The 12,648-nt window shown below is 39.0% G+C and overlaps 1 protein-coding gene across 5 annotated transcripts in view; it reads left to right on the top strand.

Moving 5' to 3' along the window:
• The window catches only part of LOC106608253 (ryanodine receptor 3), a 264,485-nt gene that overhangs the window by 104,564 nt on the left and 147,273 nt on the right, over positions 1-12,648 (top strand). For all 5 annotated transcript variants that reach the window (XM_082977053.1, XM_045721102.2, XM_045721103.2 and 2 more), the window contains 7 exons: positions 5,238-5,454; positions 5,729-5,833; positions 7,821-7,924; positions 10,083-10,166; positions 10,482-10,641; positions 10,890-11,034; positions 11,414-11,619. In XM_082977053.1, coding sequence (XP_082833179.1) covers positions 5,238-5,454; positions 5,729-5,833; positions 7,821-7,924; positions 10,083-10,166; positions 10,482-10,641; positions 10,890-11,034; positions 11,414-11,619 — 1,021 coding nt within the window. The remainder of the gene's footprint in view (positions 1-5,237; positions 5,455-5,728; positions 5,834-7,820; positions 7,925-10,082; positions 10,167-10,481; positions 10,642-10,889; positions 11,035-11,413; positions 11,620-12,648) is intronic.

Consider the following 12,648-nt stretch of genomic DNA (forward strand, 5'->3'; position numbering starts at 1 on the left):
ACACACACACACACACACACACACACTCACACACTCACACACACACACACACACACACACACACACACACACACACACACACACACATGCAGAGAAGCACACACACAGACGCAGACACACACATGAACACACACATGAACAGCTTCTCTGCAGGGGTCAAGTAAGGGTCCAGCTAGGTTACGGTATTCATTTGTGAAGGGTCAGGAGAGGATAATTAGGAACTGTGATGAGAAGATGAGGAGGCTGGAGAGTGGGGATTGCATGTTGCTGGGACAGCATGAGATGCACACATAGTTTAGTTTAAGAAAATGGCCCAGCAATGGGAAAATCAAGATGTTCTGAACCTGAATGGTTTAATAGACTCTAGAGGCTATAGCTCTATAGTTATCTAGATCTACAGTTCTCTAGTTCTCTAGTTCTATATTTCTCTAGTTCTATATTAGTTCTATAGTTCTCTAGTTCTCTAGTTCTATAGCTCTATAGCTCGCTAGTTCTCTAGTTTGTAGTTCTGTTCTAGTTATCTAGATCTACAGTTCTCTAGTTCTATATTTCTCTAGTTCTATATTAGTTCTATAGTTCTCTAGTTCTATAGTTCTATAGTTATCTAGATCTACAGTTCTCTAGTTTTCTAGTTCTATATTTCTCTAGTTCTATATTAGTTCTATAGTTCTCTAGTTCTATAGTTCTATAGTTATCTAGATCTACAGTTCTCTAGTTTTCTAGTTCTATATTTCTCTAGTTCTATATTAGTTCTATAGTTCTCTAGTTCTCTAGTCCTATAGCTCTATAGCTCGCTAGTTCTCTAGTTTGTAGTTCTGTTCTAGTTATCTAGATCTACAGTTCTCTAGTTTTCTAGTTCTATATTTCTCTAGTTCTATATTAGTTCTATAGTTCTCTAGTTCTCTAGTTCTATAGCTCTATAGCTCACTAGTTCTCTAGTTTGTAGTTCTGTTCTAGTTATCTAGATCTACAGTTCTCTAGTTCTCTAGTTCTATATTTCTCTAGTTCTATATTAGTTCTATATTTCTCTAGTTCTCTAGTTCTATAGTTATCTAGATCTACAGTTCTCTAGTTTTCTAGTTCTATATTTCTCTAGTTCTATATTAGTTCTATAGCTCTATAGCTCGCTAGTTCTCTAGTTTGTAGTTCTATAGTTCTACAGTTCTCTAGTTCTACAGTTCCATAGTTCTATAGCTCTATAGTTCTGTAGCTCTATAGTGCTCTAGGTCTATAGTTCTCTAGGTCTATAGTTCTCTAGGTCTATAGTTTTCTAGGTCTATAGTTTTCTAGGTCTATAGTTCTCTAGGTCTATAGTTTTCTAGGTCTATAGTTTTCTAGGTCTTTAGTTTTCTAGGTCTATAGTTTTCAAGGTCTCTAGTTCTCTCATTCTATAGTTCTGTAGTTCTATAGCTCTATAGCTCTATAGTTCTCTAGGTCTATAGTTCTATAGTTCTATAGTTCTATAGTTCTGTAGTTCTATAGCTCTATAGCTCTATAGTTCTCTAGGTCTATAGTTCTATAGTTCTATAGTTCTGTAGTTCTATAGCTCTATAGTTCTGTAGTTCTCTAGCTCTATAGTTCTCTAGGTCTATAGTTCTATAGTTATCTAGTTATCTAGTTCTGTAGTTATATAGCTCTATAGCTCTATAGTTCTCTAGGTCTATAGCTCTATAGCTCTATAGTTCTCTAGGTCTATAGTTCTATAGTTCTATAGTTCTGTAGTTCTATAGCTCTATAGTTCTCTAGGTCTATAGTTCTATAGTTCTATAGTTCTGTAGTTCTATAGCTCTATAGCTCTATAGTTCTCTAGGTCTATAGTTCTATAGTTCTATAGTTCTGTAGTTCTATAGCTCTATAGCTCTATAGTTCTCTAGGTCTATAGTTCTATAGTTCTGTAGCTCTATAGCTCTATAGTTCTCTAGGTCTATAGTTCTCTAGGTCTATAGTTTTCTAGCTCTATAGTTCTCTAGGTCTATAGTTCTCTAGGTCTATAGTTCTATAGCTCTATAGTTTTCTAGGTCTATAGTTCTCTAGGTCTATAGTTCTATAGCTCTATAGTTTTCTAGGTCTATAGTTCTCTAGGTGTATAGTTTTCTAGGTCTATAGTTTTCTAGGTCTATAGTTTTCTAGGTCTATAGTTTTCTAGGTCTATAGTTCTCTAGGTCTATAGTTCTCTAGATCTATAGTTCTCTAGGTCTATAGTTCTCTAGGTCTATAGTTCTCTAGGTCTATAGTTCTCTAGGTCTATAGTTCTCTAGGTCTATAGTTTTCTAGGTCTATAGTTCTCTAGGTCTATAGTTCTCTAGGTCTATAGTTTTCTAGGTCTATAGTTTTCTAGGTCTATAGTTTTCTAGGTCTATAGTTCTCTAGGTCTATAGTTCTCTAGGTCTATAGTTCTCTAGGTCTATAGTTTTCTAGGTCTATAGTTCTCTAGGTCTATAGTTTTCTAGGTCTATAGTTTTCTAGGTCTATAGTTTTCTAGGTCTATAGTTTTCTAGGTCTATAGTTCTCTAGGTCTATAGCGCTATAGCTCTATAGTTCTGTAGTTCTCTAGGTCTATAGTTCTCTAGGTCTATAGTTCTATAGCTCTATAGTTCTGTAGTTCTCTAGGTCTATAGTTCTGTAGTTCTATAGCTCTATAGCTCTATAGTTCTCTAGGTCTATAGTTCTATAGTTCTGTAGCTCTATAGCTCTATAGCTCTATAGTTCTTTAGGTCTATAGTTCTCTAGGTCTATAGTTTTCAAGCTCTATAGTTCTCTAGGTCTATAGTTCTCTAGGTCTATAGTTCTCTAGGTCTATAGCTCTATAGCTCTATAGTGCTCTAGGTCTATAGTTCTCTAGGTCTATAGTTCTATAGCTCTATCGTTCTCTAGGTCTATAGTTCTCTAGGTCTATAGTTCTCTAGGTCTATAGTTTTCTAGGTCTATAGTTCTCTAGGTCTATAGTTCTCTAGGTCTATAGTGCTCTAGGTCTATAGTTCTCTAGGTCTATAGTTCTCTAGGTCTATAGTTCTCTAGGTCTATAGTTTTCTAGGTCTATAGTTTTCTAGCTCTATAGTTCTCTAGGTCTATAGTTCTCTAGGTCTATAGTTCTCTAGGTCTATAGTTTTCTAGGTCTATAGTTCTATAGCTCTATAGTTCTCTAGGTCTATAGTTTTCTAGGTCTATAGTTTTCTAGGTCTATAGTTTTCTAGGTCTATAGTTTTCTAGCTCTATAGTTCTCTAGGTCTATAGTTCTCTAGGTCTATAGTTCTATAGCTCTATAGTTCTGTAGTTCTCTAGGTCTATAGTTCTCTAGGTCTATAGTTCTATAGCTCTATAGCTCTATAGTTCTCTAGCTCTATAGTTCTCTAGGTCTATAGTTCTATAGTTATCTAGTTATCTAGTTCTGTAGTTCTATAGCTCTATAGCTCTATAGTTCTCTAGGTCTATAGCTCTATAGCTCTATAGTTCTCTAGGTCTATAGTTCTATAGTTCTATAGTTCTGTAGTTCTATAGCTCTATAGCTCTATAGTTCTCTAGGTCTATAGTTCTATAGTTCTGTAGTTCTATAGCTCTATAGCTCTATAGTTCTCTAGGTCTATAGTTCTCTAGGTCTATAGTTTTCTAGCTCTATAGTTCTCTAGGTCTATAGTTCTCTAGGTCTATAGTTCTCTAGGTCTATAGCGCTATAGCTCTATAGTTCTCTAGGTCTATAGTTCTCTAGGTCTATAGTTCTATAGCTCTATAGTTCTCTAGGTCTATAGTTCTCTAGGTCTATAGTTCTCTAGGTCTATAGTTTTCTAGCTCTATAGTTCTCTAGGTCTATAGTTTTCTAGGTCTATAGTTTTCTAGGTCTATAGTTTTCTAGGTCTCTAGTTCTCTAGGTCTATAGATCTATAGTTCTGTAGTTCAATAGCTCTATAGCTCTATAGTTCTCTAGGTCTATAGTTCTATAGTTCTATAGCTCTATAGCTCTATAGTTCTATAGTTCTCTAGGTCTATAGTTCTCTAGATCTATAGTTCTATAGTTATCTAGTTATCTAGTTCTGTAGTTCTATAGCTCTATAGCTCTATAGTTCTCTAGGTCTATAGTTCTATAGTTCTGTAGTTCTATAGTTCTGTAGTTCTATAGCTCTATAGCTCTATAGCTCTATAGTTCTCTAGGTCTATAGTTCTCTAGGTCTATAGTTCTCTAGGTCTATAGTTCTATAGTTCTATAGTTCTGTAGTTCTATAGCTCTATAGCTCTATAGTTCTCTAGGTCTATAGTTCTCTAGGTCTATAGTTCTATAGTTATCTAGTTATCTAGTTCTGTAGTTCTATAGCTCTATAATTATTTTGTTCTACAGTTCTATAGTTCTGTAGTTCTATAGCTCTATAGTTCTATAGTTCTCTAAGTCTATAGTTCTCTAGGTCTATAGTTATCTAGTTATCTAGTTCTATAGTTCTATAGCTCTATAGCTCTATAGCTCTATAGTTCTCTAGGTCTATAGTTCTCTAGGTCTATAGTTCTATAGTTCTGTAGTTCTATAGCTCTATAGCTCTATAGTTCTCTAGGTCTATAGTTCTCTAGGTCTATAGTTCTATAGTTATCTAGTTATCTAGTTCTATAGTTCTATAGCTCTATAATTATTTTGTTCTACAGTTCTATAGCGCTATAGTTCTGTACTTCCCTAGTTCTATTGTTCCATAGCTCTAGAATTCTATAGTTATCTAGTTCTAAAGTTCTCTAGTTCTATAGTTCTCTAGTTCTATTGTTCTCTACTTCTCTAGTTCTATAGTTCTATAGTTATCTATACAGCTATAGAACTAGAGAACTATAGATTTATATAACAAATAACTATATAACTACATAACTATAGAACTATAGATATGTAGTTCTCTAGTTCTATTGTTCTCTAGTTCTCTAGTTCTATAGTTATCTATACAGCTATAGAACTAGAGAACTATAGATTTATATAACAAATAACTATATAACTACATAACTATAGAACTATAGATATGTAGTTCTCTAGTTCTATTGTTCTCTAGTTCTCTAGTTATCTAGTTATCCAGTTCTATAGTTCAGTAATTCTGTAGTTCTGTAGTTCTCTAGTTCTCTAGTTCTGTAGTTCTGTAGTTCTGTAGTTCTGTAGTTCTCTAGTTCTGTAGTTCTATAGTTCTATAGATTAGCCTTGGGTATATGAATATTACACAATGCCATTTTGGCGAGTAATGGCTTTTATCTCTAACTTCCTGGTCTCTGCCCCTCCTCAGGGTGCGTTTCCTGCTGGGTGGTCGCCATGGAGACTTTAAGTTCCTGCCCCCGGCGGGTTACTCCCCGTGTTACGAGGCCCTTCTCCCCAAGGAGAAGATGAGGGTGGAGGCTGTAAAGGAGTACAAGAGAGACTATGGAGGGGTCAGGGACCTACTGGGGACAACACAGTTCCTCTCCCAGGCCTCATTCATCCCCACACCTGTAGACACCAGCCAGGTAATATACAACTGGACATCTGTAAACAGTCTGTCAGACAGTCAGTTAGCCGACTGATTGATCAATGAATCACTCAATCGATCAAGCAAACAAGCAAGCATCCAATCAATCATTTTTATGTACTTTTTAAAAACATAAAGTTTAAAAGCAAGTCATCATCTTACTGCCCAACACTAAATCAGCTTATCCATCTCTCCGCTGTGCCTCTCTCTCTCTCTCTCTCTCTCTCTCTCTCTCTCTCTCTCTCTCTCTCTCTCTCTCTCTCTCTCTCCAGATTGTTCTACCTCCTCACCTGGACAACGTGCGTGACAGACTAGCAGAGAACATCCATGAACTTTGGGGCATGAACAAGATTGAACTGGGATGGTGCTATGGCAAGGTAGGTCCCTCCCTCCCTCCCTCCCTAACTGCAGCAGTAAGAGTGGTTGTTAGAATGCTGAGCACATACACCATAGCTCTTTATACAGGAGTGGTTATCACAGAATCATTTCCTCTGAGGCCAGGAGAACACGACCACCAACCACATCTGTTTGACAAATTTAATGAGAGAGATAGAGAGAGACAGAGACAGAGAGAGAGACAGAGACAGAGAGACAGAGACAGAGAGAGACAGAGAGAGACAGAAAGATAGAGACTGCGAGAGAGAGAGACAGAGAGAGCGAGACAGAGAGAGACAGAGAGAGACAGAAAGAATGAGACAGAGAGAGAGAGAGACAGAGAGATAGAGAGAGAGACAGAGAGACAGAGACAGAGAGACAGAGACAGAGAGAGACAGAGAGAGACAGAAAGATAGAGACAGAGAGAGAGAGAGAGACAGAGAGATAGAGACAGAGAGAGCGAGACAGAGAGAGACAGAGAGACAGAAAGATAGAGACAGAGAGAGAGAGACAGAGAGATAGAGACAGAGAGAGCGAGACAGAGAGAGCGAGACAGAGAGAGAGAGACAGAGAGAGAGAGAGAGACAGAGAGAGAGAGAGCGAGACAGAGAGAGAGAGACAGAGAGAGAGAGAGAGACAGAGAGAGAGAGACAGAGTGAGAGAGACAGAGAGAGAGAGCGAGACAGAGAGAGAGAGAGATCAAGCCTTCCAAGAGCACGACAGCCCAAATGAATGATGCTGTGACTATAAGGAGCCTCATTACTCAAGGGGCTCTGATCTTCTCATTCATTAAGGACAATATTTAGTCAAGGGGCTCTGATCTTCTCATTCATTAAGGACAATATTTCGTCAAGGGGCTCAGACCTTCTCATTAATTTATGACAATATTTATGAAACAGCTATTCGCCTGGTTAATCTTTATTTAACGAGCCCTCGTTAGCTTGAAAGTGACATTTGTTAGTTCCCAAAGTGCACGCTAACCCCTATATAGTGCAATAGTTTTGACCAGGTCCCAACTCCCAACATCCTGAAGGAGAGAGGACAAGACCTTGTTGGGGGCAAGTGGTACCCTATTTAGTGCACTACTTTTGACCAGGGCTCTGGTCAAGGGTAGTACACTATGTAGGCAATACGGTGCTATATGAGAATCAACCCTTGTTGGGGACAAGTGGCATAATAAAGTTGATGATGCACTTAGAGTACTTTGGTACATTTATCATCTCAGACTAGTTTGGTACATTTATCATCTCAGACTAGTTTGGTACATTTATCACCTCAGACTAGTTTGGTACATTTATCATCTCAGACTAGTTTGGTACATTTATCATCTCAGACTAGTTTGGTACATTTATCATCTCAGACTAGTTTGGTACATTTATCATCTCAGACTAGTTTGGTACATTTATCATCTCAGACTAGAGTACCTGCCCTTTCTGTTGGAATGATCTCCTCTATAACCTCCTACCATCCTTTATCATCAACTGAAGTCAGATACACACACACTGGCCAGCTGTAATTCTGAATCTGAGAACACTCACCTTGGTTAGACAGTCATACAGTAAAGTTGCTACCTTCGCTCTGTGAACTCCACATACCTGGGTTCAAATACTATTCAAAATATTTCAAATACAGAGCTTTTGCTTTAGCCTGCCTTGCTCAATTACTCTACAGACAGCTGCTCGAGTTAACCTAGGGAAATTAATATAAGCAGCAGTGCAAAAATGTGTTGCTCTGATTCAGTAAACACGGAGAGCTGAATAAGTTTGTTAGTAAGGACTCTCATTCTGTGCCTGTGTAGCCTGTTGTCATTAGCATATTTGATGAATATATATTGTAGAGTGCTTCTGTGATTTAGGTTTCTACTAGGTTCTTCTAGTTGTTATGAAATGCATCGTTGGAAGTTTTTTGTCAATAGTTGCAGACAGAGAGTGAAATAATTTTGTGCGTCCAGACGTGACCGTGCTAAATTACCTCTCCTCTCTCCCTCAGGTTCGAGATGACAACAAGAGGCAGCACCCTTGCCTGGTGGATTTCACCAAGCTGCCTGAAACTGAGAGGAACTATAACCTGCAGATGTCTAGTGAAACTCTCAAGTGAGTAGCTAAGCTCATATCCTAAACACGTATGCATACTGTATCACATGACTCATTCCATCCAATTACGTGAAAAGAGAAGCCACTGATGACAACCAAACTGCCATTCCAGTATCTACATCTTCCACACACAGTGATTGATAGCCGTGTTTGACTAAGAGGATGTTTCATACATTTCGTACCAGGAAATGTCTTTGTAAGGAATGACTGTGTGATGACGCTGTCAAGGGGGAGATGATGACTCCTTGTTTAGGTGGAATACTAGGCTCTGGCTCTTTTTCCATGTGTAACTCTGTGTTGTTGTATGTGTCGAACTGCTTTGCTTTATCTTGGCCAGGTCGCAATTGTAAATGAGAACTTGTTCTCAACTTGCCTACCTGGTTAAATAAAGGTGAAATAAAATAATAGTATATATATACAGTACCAGTCAAAAGTTTGGACACACCTAATCATTCAATGGTTTTTCTTTATCTTTACTATTTTCCACATTGTAGAATAATAGTGAAGACATCAAAACTATGAAATAACACATGGAATCATGTAGTAACCATAAAAGTGTTCAATAAATCAAAATATATTAGCCACACTTTGCCTTGATGACAGCTTTGCATACTCTTGGCATTCTCTCAACCAGCTTCATGAGGTATTCACCTGGAATGCATTTCAATTAACAGGTGTGCCTTGTTAAAAATTAATTTGTGGAATTTCTTTCCTTCTTAAAGCATTTGAGACAATCAGTTGTGTTGTGACAAGGTAGGGGTGGTATACATTTATTTGGTAAAAGACCAAGTCCATATTATGGCAAAACAGCCCAAATAAGCAAAGAGAAATGATAGCCCATCATTACTTTAAGACATGAAGGTCAGTCAATACAGAACATTTCAAGAACTTTGAAAGTTTCTTCAGGTGCAGTCACAAAAACGATCAAGCGCTATGATGAACCTGACTCTCATGAGGACCGCCACAGGAAAGGAAGACCCAGAGTTACCTCTGCTGCAGAGGATCAGTTAATTAGAATTAACTGCACCTCAGAAATTGCAGCCCCAAAAAATGCTTCACAGAGTTCAAGTAACAGACACATCTCAACATCATCTGTTCAGAGAAGACTGCGTGAATCAGGCCTTCATGGTTGAATTGCTGCAAAGAAACCACTACTAAAGGACACCAATAATAAGAAGAGACTTGCTTGGGCCAAGGAACACGAGCAATGGACATTAGACAGGTGGAAATGTGTCCTTTGATCTGATGAGTCCAAATTTGAGATTTTTGTTTCCAACCGCCGTGTCTTTGTGAGATGCAGAGTAGGTGACTGGATGATCTGTGCATGTGTGGTTCCCATCATGAAGCACGGAGGAGGAGGTGTGATGGTGTGGGGGTGTTTTGCTGGTGACACTGTCAGTGATTTATTTAGAACTCAAGGCACCCTTAACCAGCATGGCTACCACAGCATTCTGCAGCGATAGGCCATCCCATCTGGTTTGCGCTTAGTGGGACTATCATTTGTTTTTCAACAGGACAATGACCCAACACACCTCCAGGCTTTGTAAGGTTTTTGACCAAGAAGGAGAGTGATGGAGGGCTGCATCAGATGACCTGGCCTCCACAATCACCCGACCTCAACCCAAATGACATATATTGGGGGTTTGGAAATGATGCAGACAATTACAGTGGTGGAAGCTACAATCTATCTGCAATATGAAAGCTGATCTACCCCCTAAAAAATAAGAAATGTTATACAATCAATACAAAACAAATACATACATTTTTTTACTGGTGCTGATCTCATGAAACAGTAATGTGGAATATAAATGGTACAGAATAGTGCCAGGCGAGTGCAGGTGCTATGCTGTCACCTGCCCTGAGTGTCTGTGTCTGTCAGGGTACGAGCCCCTCCACCTCACGGTGGTGTCTGTGGTCCCTACGAATGGCTACATTAGAAAGAATATATTAAAAAAAGAAGATGATTGTGAGGTTAATGTATTGAAAGCGGTAACTCCTGTTCCCTGTCGCTCTCTGTGTATCTCAGGACCCTGTGAGGTTAATGTATTGAAAGCGGTAACTTCTGTTCCCTGTAGCTCTCTGTGTATCTCAGGACCCTGTGAGGTTAATGTATTGAAAGCAGTAACTCCTGTTCCCTGTCGCTCTCTGTGTATCTCAGGACCCTGTTGGCATTGGGATGTCATGTGACACAGACCAACGTTAACGCTGAGGAAGATCTGAAGAAAGTCAAACTGCCCAAAGAGTAAGTCATGTGGTTTTTACTAGTATTGATTCTGAGTTACAGTAATACAACCCAGCAGGAGTTTCTAGGGGTGAAATGAACCCAGTGTGAGACATTATTTCTGACATGACCAGTCAATAAAACAATGTGAGATGAGCGACATTAGGAAATCAGAGGGACACTGTCTTGGGCTTGGAGACACTTATACAACTACATTTTAGGCCTGGCTTAGAAGACTTTTCTTCAAAGCTTCTTTCTACTGTATTAACCTATTATTTTCCTGTGTTTAATGTAGCTGTGTGATGTCTTACGGTTATATTCTGTGTATATATGTAGCTATGTGATGTCTAATGGGTACAAGCCAACGCCGCTGGATCTTTCGGAGGTGAAACTGACAGCTGGTCATGAGGTTCTGGTAGATAAACTGGCGGAGAATGCTCACAACGTTTGGGCCAAGGAGAGGATCAAACAAGGATGGACCTACGGCATACAGCAGGTAAATGTTTTGGCCCAGCTCTCTATCATCACAGTTTGTAACTGTAATTCAATGCAAATACATGGTAACTCGTGACCAGTGAATGAATGGTGTATGTCAGGCATACGATCAACAGATGAGCTCTGATAACATACATTTTATGCATTTAGATTGTCATGTAACATACCATTGTTGATAGGATATAACTTCATTTAACAAGAGAACCCTGACAGAGCTGATTTTTTTCTGTTGTCGTTATTTCTCTGTAGGATGTGAAGAGCAGGCGAAACCCTCGTCTGGTGCCGTATGCTTTACTAGACGAGAGAACCAAGAAGTCTAACAGAGACAGTCTGAGAGAGGCCATCAGGACCCTGGTGGGATATGGCTACAACATCGACCCCCCAGACCAGGAACGTGAGTAGAGGACTGTAGCAGCAATATAATGTATGGTAGTAAGTTATCTTGTCATACACATGTACCATCCTGCAAGCCATGGGCAAGCAAACCAGTACAAGTCTTTCTTACACAATCAATGTACATTTTCATTCCGACAGATAAAGAAATACTTATCACTGCCCACTTGAATGTGTCCTTCCCCTTTTCCCAGTAATTTCTGTGGATGCTATTGCAGTCAGTCTTCAATTGACTGCAATAGATATGGTCCTTTGAGCCAGAGTCAATGCTCTGCCACAGTTATAAGATATCTCTCGAGCTAGGCCCATATATACACTTAAAGGTGCAGGGCCTCTTTAGCATTTTCATTGGTTGAATGTCTTCTTCCTTGTGTCCCCAGCCTGTCATATTGTGGAGAAGCAGAGCATTGAGACGATCAGGTTCTTCCGCGTAGAGCAGACGTATGCAGTGAAGACAGGGAAGTGGTACTTTGAGTTTGAGGCCCTGACCGGAGGGGACATGAGGGTTGGCTGGGCTAGACCAGGCTGTAGGTCAGACTTTGACCTGGGCATGGACGACCAGGCCTACGTCTTCGATGGATACAAGGTAAACAAACAATACCTAGTATCTTTAAATTGTATATCTTATCTGTTTTTATCTTATGTCTTTTTATGTTATGTTAACATATCTTATCTTTTATACTGTTTGAAGTTTATTATAATCTACAGTGCCTTCAGAAAGTATTCAAACCCATTGATCTTTTCACATTTTGTTGTGTTACAGCTTGAATTTAAAATAGATTAAATTGACATGTTGTTTCGCTGGCCTACACACAATACCCCATAATGTCAAAGTGACATTATTCCAAATTAATACAAAATGAAAAGCTGAAATGTCTTGAGTCAATAAGTATTCAACTCCTTCGTTATGGTAAGCCTAAATAAGTTCAGGAGTGAAAATGTGCTTAACATGTCACATAATACATTGCATGGACTCACTGTGTGCAATAATCTTAACATTATGTTTTAATGACTACCTCATCTTTGTACCCCACACATACAATTTTCTGTAAGGTCCCTCAGTCAAGCAGCGAATTTCAAACACAGATTCAACCACAAAGACCTGGGAGTTTTTATAATGCCTCGCAAAGGGCACCTATTGGTAGATGGGTAGAAATAAGAAAAGCAAACATTGAATATCCCTTTGAGAATGGTGAAGTTATTAAATACACTTTGGATAGTGTATCAATACACCCAGCCACTACAAAGAATTAGGCATTCTTCTTAACTCAGTTTCCGGAGAGGAAAGAAACCACTCAGGGATTTCACCAGTTTAATGGCTGGAGAAAACTGAGGATAGATCAACAACATTGTAGATACCCCAATACTAAGCTAAATGACAGAGTGAAAAGAAGGAAGCCTGTACAGAATAAAATATTCCCTGAGTGGTTTCCTTTCTCTCCGGCAACTGAGTTAGGAAGGACGCCTGTAACTTTGTTGTGACTGAGTGTTTACGTTTATCATCATGTACGTATAGGCCTGGCCTAACTGATTCAGCATTCAGCAATGTTACTTTGTTGCCAAACAAGTCAACAACACGTTGGCTAAATCCCCCCAAAATAGCATGTCATGAAGC

Source organism: Salmo salar, chromosome 06 (genome assembly GCF_965601325.2).
Source record: "Salmo salar chromosome 06, fSalSal1, whole genome shotgun sequence".
NCBI lineage: Eukaryota > Metazoa > Chordata > Actinopteri > Salmoniformes > Salmonidae > Salmo > Salmo salar.